Source organism: Paroedura picta, chromosome 7 (genome assembly GCF_049243985.1).
Source record: "Paroedura picta isolate Pp20150507F chromosome 7, Ppicta_v3.0, whole genome shotgun sequence".
NCBI lineage: Eukaryota > Metazoa > Chordata > Lepidosauria > Squamata > Gekkonidae > Paroedura > Paroedura picta.
In genome coordinates this window covers 50,304,460-50,320,236 of record NC_135375.1, presented here as the reverse complement: position 1 = coordinate 50,320,236, position 15,777 = coordinate 50,304,460, and the positions used below count along the sequence as shown (strand labels likewise).

General features: G+C 39.4%; 1 protein-coding gene across 1 annotated transcript in view; it reads right to left on the bottom strand.

Annotated features, from left to right (window-relative positions):
• The window catches only part of WDR36 (WD repeat domain 36), a 51,583-nt gene that overhangs the window by 13,119 nt on the left and 22,687 nt on the right, over positions 1-15,777 (bottom strand). The window contains exons 9-16 of the mRNA XM_077347764.1: positions 14,770-14,890; positions 13,400-13,465; positions 12,886-12,969; positions 8,127-8,281; positions 7,428-7,542; positions 5,094-5,259; positions 3,576-3,684; positions 1,864-1,943 (exon numbers count right to left, since the gene is read on the bottom strand). Of these exons, the coding sequence (XP_077203879.1) occupies positions 1,864-1,943; positions 3,576-3,684; positions 5,094-5,259; positions 7,428-7,542; positions 8,127-8,281; positions 12,886-12,969; positions 13,400-13,465; positions 14,770-14,890 (896 nt within the window). The remainder of the gene's footprint in view (positions 1-1,863; positions 1,944-3,575; positions 3,685-5,093; positions 5,260-7,427; positions 7,543-8,126; positions 8,282-12,885; positions 12,970-13,399; positions 13,466-14,769; positions 14,891-15,777) is intronic.

The window sequence follows — 15,777 nt, the reverse complement described above, 5'->3', positions numbered from 1 at the left end:
GCAGCAGCCATTCTGCTGACAAATTCTAAGAAAAATTACTTCCTGGGAGAAGGGTTTGATAGCTAGTGCCTATCTAGTGCTGTAATCTGGTTAATTTTCCTGCTGGCATGAGATGAATTAAGAGCTAGATTCTTGTCAGTGAGGGAAGAAATATGACTTCATGGAAAAGAGATCAAAACTTAGCTGAGCTCAAATCACCAGATACATGGTCTGACTGTCTAAGAGAGTCTCGCCCCATCCCAATCAAGGAAGGGCATATGAGTCCAGGAAATACACACACACAAAGGAAAAAATTAAAATAGAGATGGGGAAATGACTAAGGGGTGGACTCTTGTATGCAAAAATATAAGTAAAATGTGTCTCAAGTAACATAGCTTTTGATACAAAGTATAAAACTGTAACATTTGCAGCCTAGGAATATATTTTTTTCTGGATTTTCAGAATTCAAGGTCAAAGCTGTTGGTAATCCATAAGAAACCTTATATATTAGTCCTACTGTAACATCTTTTTACATTTCTGCCCAGCTCTGACTGGTACATCAACAGCAGTGACCATTTCTGGTTCAATCAAATATAGGCAACAGTGATCAATGCCTTAGTTACATCTAGGCTGGACAACTGCAATGTGCCTTATTCAGGGCTAGCCTTGAAGAATATTTGTAAGCTGCAGCTACTGCATGAATGTTAGACTGCTAGACTGCTGGTCAGGCCCAGCTACTGGGAGCATGTGATCACAATACTACAGGAGTTACCCTGGCTACTGATCCGTTCCCAAATCCTATTCAAGGTGTAGGTTTTGTTCTTTAAAGCCCTATATGTCTTGGTACCAGGGTATCTGAAAGACTGCCTAGTCCCATTTGTTACTGGCCTGTTAAGACTGTGGAAAGGTGATCTCCTGAGCATGCCACCAATTAAAGGCACTAAGTTGATAGGTACACAAAAAATCAGAATCAGGCAGACCTAGGTAAAGGTAAAGGTATCCCCTGTGCAAGCACCGGGTCATGTCTGACCCTTGGGGTGACGCCCTCTAGCGTTTTTTTGGCAGACTCAATACAGGGTGGTTTGCCAGTGCCTTCCCCAGTCATTACCGTTTACCCCCCAGCAAGCTGGGTACTCATTTTACCGACCTCGGAAGGATGGAAGGCTGAGTCAACCTTGAGCCGGCTGCTGGGATTGAACTCCCAACCTCATGGGCAAAGCTTTCAGGCGGCTGCCTTACCATTCTGCGCCACAAGAGGCTCCATATATGTGTGTGTGTGTGTGTGTATATATATATATAGTAAGCCACCTTGAGTTCTACAAGGCAGAAAGGCAGCTATTAAATGGTTTAAATAAATATCTACTGCCTGTGCACTTCAAACCAAAGGTAGGTTGCACAGCCTGTGGGGGTCTGTGGCCTGTGAAAATGGGCCCCAATCTTTTGCAGTTTTATTGATCTGTGCATGCTCTGGCTCATCATACCAAAAAGGCTGGGAACCACTGATCTATTGGGCATTCATGGATAAAAGGTAAAGGTATCCCCTGTGCAAGCACCAAGTCATGTCTGACCCTTGGGGTGACGTTTTCATGGCAGACTCAATATGGGGTGGTTTGCCAGTGCCTTCCCCAGTCATTACCGTTTATACAATCAACTTAATTCCTGGGGACAGTTTTTGCACTTAGGATATTTTGAAAAGTCATGGACTAGAATAAATTTAACAATGTACTTACTTGCCTTAAGTTAAAAATACTGTTACTGGGTAGAAATACTGTACGTGGGTTTGGATACTTAAAGGGACCCCTCAGACATATTTTCTGTTCCACAGATCTGACTTAAATTACAATACAAGTGCAACAGCAATCTGTAATCTCTAAATTTACCTACCATCCAGACGGGAGATCCCATGTCCTGATGGTGCAATCCATTGATGCAGTTATTAGCCAACGACAATCAGGACTGAAAGTCTACAATGAAAGATTATTCATCAAAATTGGATTAATAGGTCATGAGGTAGCAAGAGAACACTGACAGTTTTATTTTGGCTTTTATGAATTACTGCAATGAAATGAGATAATGCTACAAAGTAAAATTAAAACAAACTGTACGCTAGACACCACTGGCTATAATGTAAAAGTAAAGTTATCAGTACTCATGTTTCATGAAAACAAATAAGCATTTGTAAACTTGAGTGCCTCTTATCGGTTTTTTAGATGCTTTTTCCCCTATACATGATGGCAAATAACTGACTAGAGTTTTCACCACTATCACCCACAATAACAGAGGGCAAAAGAACTTACTATTAAGTAAATTAAGCTCAGAATTGGGATGAGAGTATGCACTCATGTCCCCTAATGAACTGTCTAGAAGAAAAAATGTAGTTTTAGAAAAACTGGTAAATAAAAGCCCAAAAATACACCAAAAAAGCATGTAAGCAACATATAAGAGCTTCAATTTTCCCAGGTATTAAACATCTATTATACTGTATAACAATAATCAGATCCACATCTCTTTATTTTCATTACCTAGGATTAGGAGCTCCCAAACTATGCAAGTGTACCGTATATACTCGCATATAAGCAGAGTTTTTCAGCCCTTTTTTAAAAGCTGAAAAAGTCCCCCTCGGTTTATATGCTGCCAGACAAGACAGGAGGGCGGAGGTGGGAGACAAGTATACTTAACTGAAGAAGCAGAGACAGGAAGAAATAGAGACACAGCAAGCCCGGGAGGGACAGTGGAAGGGGAAGGAAAGAACAGTCTCCGCCTCCCCTCTCACTGCCTTAACGAGGCTAGCACAAGGCTAGCATGTGTTGCTGCTGCTGAAGGAAGCTCTGAAGCCTCTGTCTCAGAGGGAGAACAGAGAGCAGGAGGAAACACCTCTAGAGGAAGGAATGGAAAGTAGAGGGTACAGAACACTGAGCTAAGAAGAAGGGAAGGAGCACAGGATTGGATATAAAAAGGCAAGAGTGGTCAGAGGGAAAGAGGGAAGAGGAAGGTGGGAAGAAAAGGGGAAAAAAGATCCTGTCGAAAATGGGAGGGGAGGAAAGGAGAAAAAGCCACTATCCAAACTCCACCCTTGGTTTATATGTGAGTCAATTTCCAGCATTTTGTGGTGAAATTAGGTACCTTCGTTTATATGCGGGTCGGCTTATACGTGAGTATATACGGCATAGATTTGCCTCTGTCTAAGCTCCAAATTGTAAGATCTAAAATAATATAAATAACCTTCCAATGTTATATCCAACTCTGAACGTGGCCCAAAACTGCAGGGTGAAAAATCTATACATTAGGCTGTGCACAGATATAGGGGATTTTTCTATTCACATGGGTTAATTCCCAAACTCAGAAGCAAGCAGAAGGGTGACCTTTAACCCCTCCCAAATGGAAAATGCCTACTAGCATATCAGACATCACAGTCAGCATGGTGCAGTTGCCCAGAACTGAGGCACAAGAACCTTGAAATATGTTACTCCGGTATGACTGGGGAGGGGGGGGGGGTTGGAAACCAACAGGAAAGTTAAAATGGTGGCCACTTTGTAGGGGCAGAATTTCCATGCCCTGTGAATCTCATATACACTTGTACACAAATATAATCTTACCATATCATTTATCTGGCCTTGATGCCCTGAAAAGTTTCTAACGATTTTTCTTGTTTCTACATCCAGAATACTTATGCTAAAGTCATCCAGAGCAATACCTACAAGGCCACTGACAAAATTCAGAAGGATAAAAATTAATACAGAATAGAAAAAATGAGCAATGTTAATTAATCAATTTTCTTAGATTTTTATACCTCCCTCCAATATGGCCCAAGGCAGTTTACACATTTTCTCAGGAACACATTTTTATACTGTAGTGAACCCAACCATTCTCCAAGCAGTCTTCTTCCAACTGTAGTGGCTCTTCCTCCCAACAAAAGAGTCATTTAAGTTGGTGGAAGGCTTCAAACCTGAGCCAGAATGGAAAAGTGTAGTATAGATATTTTAATAAAAATACATTTTGCTCAGTATTGTGGCTAAGACAGGGGTAGGAGCCACCCCAGTAGCTTCAATATTAATATGAGTAGGGATATCCTAAATTCCCTCCCAATCAAGAATACAAACAGGCCACACACAGCAAAAGATGAACTAATATGGAACAGAACAAAATTTGAGGCCAAAGGCACCTTTAAGACCACTAAAGTTCATACAAGATGTGAGCTTTCATATACATGCACATTCCTCAGACAACAAAACAAGAATCATAAGAATACAGATATAGGGAGAGAGTAAATTAGTAGTAAATTAGTGAACATAGAGAGAGACAGAAACAAATAGACTAATGGGGAAGGCAACGGAAGGGGACAAAACCTTTAGTAGGGGTCCACAACCTTTTTCAACCTGTGGCCAGCTCTGAGACCTGACACTACAAAACGTGAGGGAATGAGGTGATGCATAACTCTAATGGTAACTGTTCAATGTTTCAGGCAGAAGCTCTGCTTATCAGGATGCCTTTTAAAATTAATATAACATTTAACAAATATTTTTGTGCTTACACACAGTGGATCCTTATGCTGTTGTGACAACTGTTGCTAAAGCAACTTTTTAAAGAATCTGCTCATCCAATCAGATCTCCAACAGGCAATCAGAAAGCCAGCTTGGTGGTGTGGTTAGGAGTGCCGACTTCTAATCTGGCGAACCGGGTTTTATTTCCTGCTCCTTCTCCACATGCAGCCAGTTGGGTGACCTTGGGCTCCCCACAGCAGTGATAGAGCTGCTCTGACAGAGCAGTGATATCAGGGCTCTCTCAGCCTCCCCTACCTCACAGGGTGTCTGTTGTGGGGAAAGGGAAGGTGATTGTAAAGCCACTTTGAAACTCCTTCTGGTAGAGAAAAGTGGCATATAAGAACCAACTCTTCTTCTTCTGATGGACAGAAGCCCCACTTGGTATCTTTCACTTTCTAAAAACACTTGGTGGGTACCTAGAAGCTCACATTGGGGACCCTGACTAACAAAAAGCATGAACATGAAACAGGTTCACAGCAACTATGCTCTGTAACCACGAATTATCAAATATCTGCAGTGGAAGACAAGAGGTGTCACATTCTATTTCACTTTATCAAAATATTTTAGTATTACCTGTCTCTATGCAGAACCATCTTACTTGGAGAAGAAGGAAACTTAACAGAATGAACAAGTTCCATAGACTTGAATTTCCAGAACTTGATAAAACCTTCACTGCCTGCTGTGATAGTAAATTGGTTCAATCCATCCACTGCCACTCCTCTTATACTGCCTTCATGGGCTTCAATATTCAAGAAAAATAACAGATTAACATTCAGGTTTTTTTCACTATCCCATTACATTACAAGCACACTGGAAGTTGGGAAATTTAATTCTACAGTTATCATATATTGCTATTTGTAAGCCAACTAAATCATCAAACCCTTCAAGAATAAGAACATGCCAAAGCATAGTACCTTTCCCCTTGCTCTGTAATAGGGACATCATGCATACTATGGGATAATACAGTGCCACCAAACACATTTAGGGTATTTAACAAACTGAAATTCCTAGTTCCTGATCAGAAAATCAGACAGATTCAAACGGGTAGCTATGGTGGTCTGAAGGAGCAGAACGAAGTTTGAGTCTAATGGCACCTTCAAAACCAACTGAATTTTATTTAAGGTGTAAGCTTTTGTGTGCAGAACACACTTTGACAGACAATGAAATCGGAGTTACAAGGCCATATATAAGCAGAGAGTGGGTCATGGTATAATGAAGATGTTTATCAGATACAAGGGCCTTACAGAAATAACAAGTTAAGTTTATTGGGTTATCATTCATTTGGACTCAAGTCTGGGGAAAAAGACAGGAGGAAAACAATACTCTCAGATTGCACAATTGGGAATACATCTGTCCATTAATCATTACTCTTGACAATTTTTATTCCTTTACTATGTTCCCACCCGACTTGAACCCAAGCAACTGATAACCTGATGAACTTAGCCTGTTATTTCTATAAGAAGAAGAAGAGTTGGTTCTTATATGCCGCTTTCCCCTACCCGAAGGAGGCTCAAAGTGGCTTACAATCGCCTTCCCATTCCTCTCCCCACAACAGACACCGTGGGGTGGGTGAGGCTGAGAGAGCGCTGATATCACTGCTCGGTCAGAACAGTTTTATCTGTTCTGCCCAAGGTCACCCAGCTGGTTGCATGTGGGGGAGCGCAGAATCAAACCTGGCATGCCAGATTAGAAGTCCGCACTCCTAACCACTACACCAAACTGGCTCTCTCATAAGATGATCCTTGTAAATATCTTCAGGGTGCTGTGTATTAATCAATGACCCACTCTCTGTTTATATGTGGCCTTGTAACTCCCATTTCATTGTCCGACAAAGTGTGTTGTGCACACAAAAGCTTACACCTTGAATAAAACTTAGTTGGTCTTAGTGTAATTGGACTCAAACTTTGTTCAGACAAACCAACAGTTCATTGTGTCAAAATATGATAAAAATTGCATTGTCAGGAGAATCTGATTCCTTTATCACAATAAGAAGTGCAAACTGCAGAAATGCAAAACCAAATCAAAATTGTAAATTAATAAAAAACAAGAGGTAACCCCCTCCCCCCGCCCCCAGTCTGATAAGGCCTGAATATGCTCCAGGATGCACAGAATGCTGAAACACACTGAGAATCCACTGAAAGGGAGGAAGAGGAGAATGGAAGGTTGGGGAAGGTTGGAACCTTGCCCAAATTTAAGAATTTATAAAATCCTGGAAGGAGAACCATAGGAAACTAAGATTTTTAAGTTGTCTCCTTCCCCCTGTGATTTCTTACAGGCCTCAGAATGAAATATATACTTCTGCTGTGGTTGATTTCTCACTATCGATCTCTGCAGGTATGCAATGATTTCTCTAATTTAGTTGTACTAAACTCATCTAACTCTCCTTTGCGACTTATCGCTGTCAAAGGTATAATTAATTTGCTGACACTGGGGCAACAGCTTTTATATGTCTTCTGTTGAGATGAAGTATTTATTGTGCAGAATGTATTATAGTCTGGTTTAGGCAATGAGCCATGGGAGCATTTCATGAGCTCCACCGTCCCCAAGCATATGTTGCATGATCAGATGCACACTTTTATGTTGTGTAAATATGTCTTACGCATACGTATCAATAATGTTCAGGCAGATACTTCTACTGACATAGCACACATGCAAGTTCTGTTCATGTATAGTCAAGATCAATATTTATCTGCACACATTATAGTATGTAGCCTATAAGGATGGTATGGTTAAAGGAACACTGTATGATAATATAACATTAAGCACTTTAGCTCCAGAATAAATTGCAGTCCCATTTTGTATGGATTCAAATTCCTGCAGTTCAATTCCTAGAAACAAAACAATTATTAAATAGAACAGCAAATGTGAAGCTCTTGCTATTAATTTTTAAAAACTAAAGATTTTCACCTTTATCCTTGCCATAATGTCCTCTGTGAATGCCAGACTGCATATTGTATGTATCCACATGTCCTGATGTAAGTCCAACTACAGCAAAGTTTCCACAGGAAGTGATATCTACTGCCTTTCAGAGTAGACAGAGAAAAAACATAACTTAAAACAGAAGCCTGTATAGTAGTTGTGGATTTTCCTGCTGTTTTCAAAAAAGTCTGATAGCCTTTGCCCATCTTTACAGCACAAGAGAGATTTTCCAGCCATAAAAACTTACCTTACCGTTATGATACATTAATATGTAAAATGTTTTAGTAGTTATTTTATAGAAAGAAATGTTAACCTCAACTAATACCAATTAATTAAGGGAATTCTGATTAATGACTTTCAGACTATCAAAACTGCAGTACATATGCACATGAGGGTTGTATCAAAGTCACAATTTTCCAGAAATTTTGCAGTCATGAGAACTTTTCAATGTGCATGACTCTGCAAAACTTCAACATTCTTAACCATGATATTACTTGTATCTATTGATTTGATATGGAGTCTCCCAAATTATTCAGTTATGAATTAAGTTAAAACTTAGGAAGCACTGAAAAAATTAAACATAGAATTCTCAGAATTATGAATTTCTGATAAATTTCTGATTTTATGTCATTATTAGAAAAAACAGGACTACCCTCAACAATCAATTTATTTTCAAAATGTTCTTACAGTTGCATATATACCAGGAGGTTTGTTTTTGCTGAAGATATTTGGTTTCAGTTTATGGGATCCCATTGAACCTTTTTGATAATTCCAGGTGGTGCAGGATAAATAACTCTGGTGGCAAGCTACAATCCCATCCCAGTCGCTTTGGCGAGCAACCTCTGCAACACAATCAAAATGAATTAAATGTAAAAGTCAAAAGGCTTTTCATTAGTTTAGGGAAAAAACACATGCATTTTAACAGTATTCTTATTACTTGTTTATAGTGGTATAACCACCAGGCTCCAAACTGCAAATCCGGCATTTTGCTTTTAAAGTGCCTAGCACTCTTTTCTACATCATGAATAACAGAATCAATGTTAATCATAAATGAACTTAAGTAAAAACTTGCTGTGCTGGACCTGTGCTATATATACAATAAATATATATAATATCTTTCTCTGTGTGTAAATAAAAATGTAACACCATATATAAGAGTACTTCTGCAGGATCAAGACCAAAGGATTCAGCATATAAGATACATAATTAGGGTCTTCTGCTTATAAAAAACTAAATAGTGGCTGGTTCTAGGATGAGGGAGGGGATCACTAGGCATTAAGCATTCAACTCTTTCTTCTCAACTATCTTCCATAATAAAAAAAAAACCTTCAAAGATGCAGGAAGTAACATGTGCAAAAAAGACAGGTTTAGGAACTTGTATTCTCCTCCACCAAAAACCGAAACTGCAGCTTTGAACAGAAATTTTAACACATGGGGGAAAAAAACATGACTGTAAAGGGTTAAATACTTTCTCACCAGGGAAAGGTTACATGATATTCAAAGCAGTCAGCTAGGGCTACTAGTTGGGTTCTGAAAAACTGCATGTCTTTCCTTTTGAGTGCATATTTGTCCCCATTGGTCCAACTAAGATTTTAAGTCCAGCATCCTGTTTCGATCAGAGGCCAATCAAGATGCTTCTACAAAGCCTGCAGGCATGAAAGCAACAGAACCAGTTTGGTGTAGTGGTTAAGAATAGTGGCCTCTAATACGGAGAACTGGGTTTGATTCCCCACTCTCCCACATGCAACGAGCTGGGTGACCTTCTCAGAGCTCTCTCAGCCTCATTTACCTCACAGAATGTCTGTTGTTGGGAGAAGGTTAGGCAATTGTAAGCTGCTTCAGGTAGGATTAAAAAACAGCCATGATATATGTATCTGCCATGGATTTATTTATTCCCAAACCATCTATACCAGTGGCTATCCCCAAGTGTTATGGCAGCGAATTACACATGCACTGTGGGAAATTATTTGTGTTAACAGGCTATCACTATATTATTAGAAAGACAAATGTTTCCTTTCATTTCTCCCGTACTACATATAACCTCATCCCTTCCCAATCATCCTTTTCGAAACCAAAACAGATCCCACATAGAAATCCTTTTATCAGAGGGAAAGTGCAGAATTCCTTTAACCATTCTGTCATTTTCTGCACCTTTTCACCTGTACAAGTTCTTTAAAATATGTGAATATCAGAACAATATACCCTAATTTCTAATGCAGTCATGTGGATCATTTGCCCAATGTGCATGATTTTACAGCTGCTTACTCAAAATCCTACAAGCTAGGCTCCAGCAATATGTGGACCAAGAACTTCCAGAAGTACAGGCAGGATTTCGAAGAGGCAGAGGAACTAGAGATCAAATTGCCAACATACGCTGGATCATGGAGAAAGCTAGGGAGTACCAGAAGAACGTCTACTTCTGCTTCATTGACTATGCTAAAGCCTTTGATTGTGTGGAGCACAACAAATTGTGGCAAGTTCTTAAAGAGATGGGAATACCAGAGCATCTTATTTGTCTCTTGAGAAATTTATATGCAGGTCAAGAAGCAACAGTGAGAACTGAACATGGAATCACTGACTGGTTCAAAATTGAGAAAGGAGTTCGGCAAGGCTGTATACTGTCGCCTTGCCTATTTAACTTGTATGCAGAGCACATCATGAGAAATGCAGGATTAGAGGAGTCACAAATTGGGATCAAGATTGCAGGGAGAAATATCAACAACCTCAGATATGCAGATGATACCACTCTAATGGCAGAAAGTGAAGAGGAACTAAAGAGCCTGTTGATGCGGGTGAAGGAGGAGAGTGCCAAAGTTGGCTTGAAACTCAACATCAAGAAAACAAAGATCATGGCATCCGGCCCTCTCAATTCCTGGCAAATAGAAGGGGAAGAAATGGAGATAGTGACAGATTTTATTTTTCTTGGCTCCAAGATCACTGCAGATGGGGACTGCAGCAAAGAAATTAAAAGACGCTTGCTCCTGGGGAGGAAAGCTATGGCAAATCTAGACAGCATCCTAAAAAGCAGAGACATCACCCTGCCAACAAAAGTGCGTTTAGTCAAGGCTATGGTCTTCCCAGTTGCAATGTATGGCTGCGAAAGTTGGACCATAAGGAAGGCCGAGCGTCAAAGAATTGAGGCTTTTGAACTCTGGTGCTGGAGAAGACTCTTGCGAGTCCCTTGGACTGCAAGGCGAACAAACCAGTCAGTCCTAGAGGAGATCAGCCCTGACTGCTCCTTAGAAGGCCAGATCCTGAAGATGAAACTCAAATATTTTGGCCACCTCATGAGAAGGAAGGACTCCCTGGAGAAGAGCCTAATGCTGGCAGAGATCGAGGGCAAAAGAAGAAGGGGACGACAGAGAATGAGGTGGATGGATGGAGTCACTGAAGCAGTAGGTGCAAACTTAAATGGACTCCGGGGAATGGTAGAGGACAGGAAGGCCTGGAGGATCATTGTCCATGGGGTCGCGATGGGTCGGACACGACTTCGCACATAACAACAACAACAATGAATCTAATTTGCCATTTTAGATACCATTTGGGTGTAATGTATCATTTACCTACCAGGACACCCAATATGGTAATGTTATATTATGGTTGCAGGTAACTATACCTCCCGTAGATATATTTATGCCTAAATGCTGGGAATATATACAATTTCAAAGCAGGAGTGGTTACAAATTATTTTGTAAATATCTATAACCTCTTGTCAAAAATATTACATTTGTTCTACAGTCAAAATATGAGAGCGAGAGCGGCAAACATGTTTCCGTTCCTCTGGGGCTGAGAGAACAACTCTAAGAGAACTGTGATTAACCCAAGGTCACCCAGCTGGCAGTATGTGGAGGAGTAGGGAATCGGTTCTCCAGATTTGAGTCAAATTATGTTTTACATAAGTGTTCAACTTTTACAGATGAGTGATAATTTATTTAGATTAATCCTGTATGTTTCTTGCTGTTTGTGCAGTTGGTATACTGTCTTTTTTGCATCTTTATATTTGCACCCTTTCTTTGTACTCTTTCTTCATCTGTCTGAAACAATGAATTTCCTTTTTGATTTAAATCTTTTGAAGGCAGAATGATGTATTTTTAAAATAAGCATGCTGCTATAGGTCTTTGGGAGAATTATTTTACAAACATTATCTTTGTCAACATGATACAGCTTTTATGATGATCTCAGATAAATGATACTTCCAAGTTTTATATCAAAAACGTATTATACCATTGCTTGTGCCCCTCAAAGGTCTGGAGAGGTCATCCCGTGCAGCACACCATGAGTTGTGAGGTGCTTCAACCACAATCCATGCATGCACAGAAATATGGCACAATGTACCTGCAACCTCTCTGCATCCTGACAGAGCAATTCTAAGCAGAGTTACAGCCTTTTAAGTCCATTCAAGTCAGTGGGTTTAGAAGGTTGCAACTTCACTCAGAAGTGTATTGTTAGTCTGTCTCTCAAGGAAGGAAGGAGTATGAATTTGGTATTTTGGACAGGAAGTCTCCAGCTCTCTGTTGAGTATACCACAACTGTCAACCAAATCATTAAGACACCCTTGAAAAACTTGAAATAGTCAGAAATCCAAGGATAGAAAGCACAGAAGTCAAAGTCAGCAGCCCCTGAATGAGTGAGTCAGACTACTATGAGACTTGAATGTAAAGCATTAATCAATGACAACAAATACAGTATTTGCTGGCGTATAAGACTACTTTTCCCCCCTGAAAAACATGCCTCCAAGTGGGGGGGTCGTCCTATACCCCGGGTGCACTTCAGTTGGGATAGACATAGCTGCCCATATTGGCCCATAGTACTGTAATGTAACAAACTCTATATTTTGAGTGGAAATGTTGGGGGGGTCTTCTTATACGCCCAGTCGTCTTATACGCTGGCAAATACGGTACATTATTTCAGAAATTACTGTAACAAATTGTTACTTGCCAGGAGAAAGGACAAGCTATTAGCCTACTATTCTAAATATTTGTATACATTTTACTGACAATGTGTAATGAACCAATCGAAAAAAGACATCACAGTTATTTTCAGTGCTAAAATGCGTTATTCACATGTACTCACAAAAAGATTCCCTGTCCCAAATTATGGAAAATATTTGCTACAGAATGATTCCAATACTTGTTGCAAAAGTAAACAGTCACTTCTTGGTAGGGTCAGAAGGAAAAAATTATACACATGCACTGTTGTATGTTCCTGCACCTAGTAGGAGTATAAATGGACTTAGGAAACGTAACTTCCCCTAAAAGATTCTTCTACAATCTCCTGCGACTGTACTTCAACAGCCTTGGAAATTGTTTTTTATGTTTTATTTTTAAAAACCCACTAAATATTCTCAAATTATGAATTTAGGAGGGTTAACAACACAAAAAGGAAATAATATATTTGGTTTACTTTTATGATCTTGTTCATCCAAATCAAAGGGAGAGTTGCATACCTGCTGCAAATGTTGTAATTGGTGGAAGTGTCATTGTATCATACTGAAGGCCCTTCTTCTTTGATTTCTTTTTATTTAGGGAACCTTTAACACCCAAGAAACAGGTTAATCATTTATAGAGACAGGTTTATAATTACTCATTTCCTACAACAAGAAATATTCTGTTCCCATCTGTACCATCACCCAATTCTAAGCAGTATCTAATCAAAACAAGTTGAACTGTAATTAGGATCAGGGTAATAATTTTGTTTGTGAATATCTTTACTAGGCAAAATTCCACTTATTTAAATAGAAATTTCTTATCTGCAAATGATTCAGAAACAAAACAAGTTACTTCAGCACATCAAGCAAACATAAAGCTTTATCAGTTCCGCAAAAACCCATGAATAGACACTACAAAGTAAATGCACATCTCATTCATTTAAATATGAGTAACTTCTGGAGGCATTTTAATACATCTGCTCATTTAGTACAGTCACTGAAATTCAGTTATTCACTAGACAACCACACTTACCACGTCCCAAGTTTTTATTGAATCTATCATGCACAGTGGAAAAAGACTGCAAGGTACTATCTTGACCTAGGGCAAAGTATTGATGAAAATAAGACAAATCAGTAATAAATACTTTTTAGGTATGCCCAGCTACTTTTAAGATGCTTTAAAATTTAAACCATTATAACTGTTAAATACATATTTTGCATTGGAAATTACCATCTAGTCACAGCTGACATGTGGGTACTTCATGGGTTTTTCAAGACAAGAGAAGTTTAGAGGCAGTTTTTGTCCTTGACTGTCTCTGTGTCATGACCCTGGTATTCCCTGGAGATCTCTGATCCAAATACTAGCCAGGACTGATCCTTCTTAGCTTCCAAGATCTGACAAGAACGGGCTATAACAGGCAACCCAGGTCACAACAAGAATGCATCTTTGCATTTACAATAATCTTGGGCAGCAATATTTGAAATTATACCCAAGTTAAGGGTTACAATGTTAAGATATTTTGAATGTCAGATAAAATCGTTCTTTTTAAATAGAGTTTTTAAAAACAGAATTCTAAATGGAATTTATAAATAGAATTAAATAGATATTTTAAATAGAATTTAAAAAGAGCTAAGCTCTTTTTAAATAGCAGAAATTACTGAAACTTTCAAACTACTTTCAAAAGCCATTTTTAAGAATGCCAAGGAAGAAGCTGACAATGAGCTCACAGAAAACCATACACTGATCTCACAGTAGACCATACATTGAACATGAGTCAGCAGTGTGACTCAGTGGCTAAAAAGGCAAATGGAATTTTGGGTTATATTAAACGGAGTATCGTGTCCAGATCACGGGAAGTGATGGTACCGCTTTACTCTGCTCTGGTTTGGCCTCACTTGGAGTACTGTGCTCAGTTTTGGGCAACCCAGTTGAAGAGGGATGTTGACAAACTGGAACGTGTCCAGAAGAGGGCAACAAAGATGGTAAGGGATTTGAAGACTAAGACATATGAAGAAAGGTTGGGGGAGCTTGGTCTGTTTAGCCTAGAGAGGAGACGACTGAGAGGGGATCTGATAACCAAGTACTTAAAAGGATGCCATATGGAGGATGGAGCAGAATTGTTCTCTCTTGCCCCAGAGGGACAGACCAGAATGAATGGGATGAAATTAATTCAAAAGAAATTCCATCTAAACATCCGGAAGAAGTTAGAGAGGTTTCTCAGTGGAACAAGCTTCCTCGGGAGGTGGTGGGTTCTCCATCTTTGGAAATTTTTAAAGATGAACTTTAAACTGCACAATACATCTAGTAAATATAAATGTACCATCAGAAATTCATGACCTTGTTCTTACACCACTTGCTCTGATGACATTAAAATATTTCAGAGCAAGACAATGATACCTTACCTGCACTAAGAATTTGTTGTCCATTTTGTCCATGGTATCTGATTTTTGTTGGGGGTGCGCTGTGTCCCATTCTGAATCTTAGCAATCTACTGCTTCCACCAGGGCCATCAAATACCCACTCCTGTTCAATAACAGAACAAATGACGAAAAATGATAGTAGAAATAAATGTTTTAATACTCCAATTCATTTCAACATAAATGCAGAATAATAAATAGCCCTGCATAGTCTTTATGTTACCAAGCAATGGTTCAATCTAATATCTGTTGCATTTAGAGATGTGCACATTCTTTTTCATTATTTTCAATCATACTTTGCCTTACTGAATATTGAAAGTGTATGTTTTAAGATATCTATCCACACAGACACATAATTTCCACAAAGATTTTCTGATTTACGACTTCAGATCATATCATCACTGTGTCATGGCCCACTCCCTATTCATTTAAGAACACAAAAATACAGATGTATTTATTTCAGATGCATTTGTGTACATCTATTCCCCTGCAAAAAAAATTGTGAAAGAATTCCTTTGCAGGACAGGGCAAGAGGAAGCAGTGATCTGACTGCTCAAGATTCCCTAATCAATACCCCAATTGACTAATAATACACTTCCTAGTTCCTCCACTAAAGCCCTGACTTTATTCTTAACAGCTTAGATGCACACATACAACATCCTGTCCAATGAGCCACCCCTAGTTGCAATATTTTTTGGTCCTGGCCCCGACCTGCTGGAATGAGCTCCCGGAAGAGCTGAAAGCCCTGATGGAGCTGGTACAGTTCCACATGGCCTGCAAGACAGAACTCTTCCACTAGGCACTGGGTTGAGGCCAGGTTGTAGAAGATCAAGGGTCCCTTCTTTAGGATACTCTGAACATCTAGGGAAGGTAGTTCCTCTCTCCCGAGGTGGACCGGCAATGGGTCCAGGGTATTGGACTATGGGGTAAGGTATCAGATAGGTTATGCTGCCTGGGAATTTTATTATATTACCAATGTTTTATTGGTGGGGT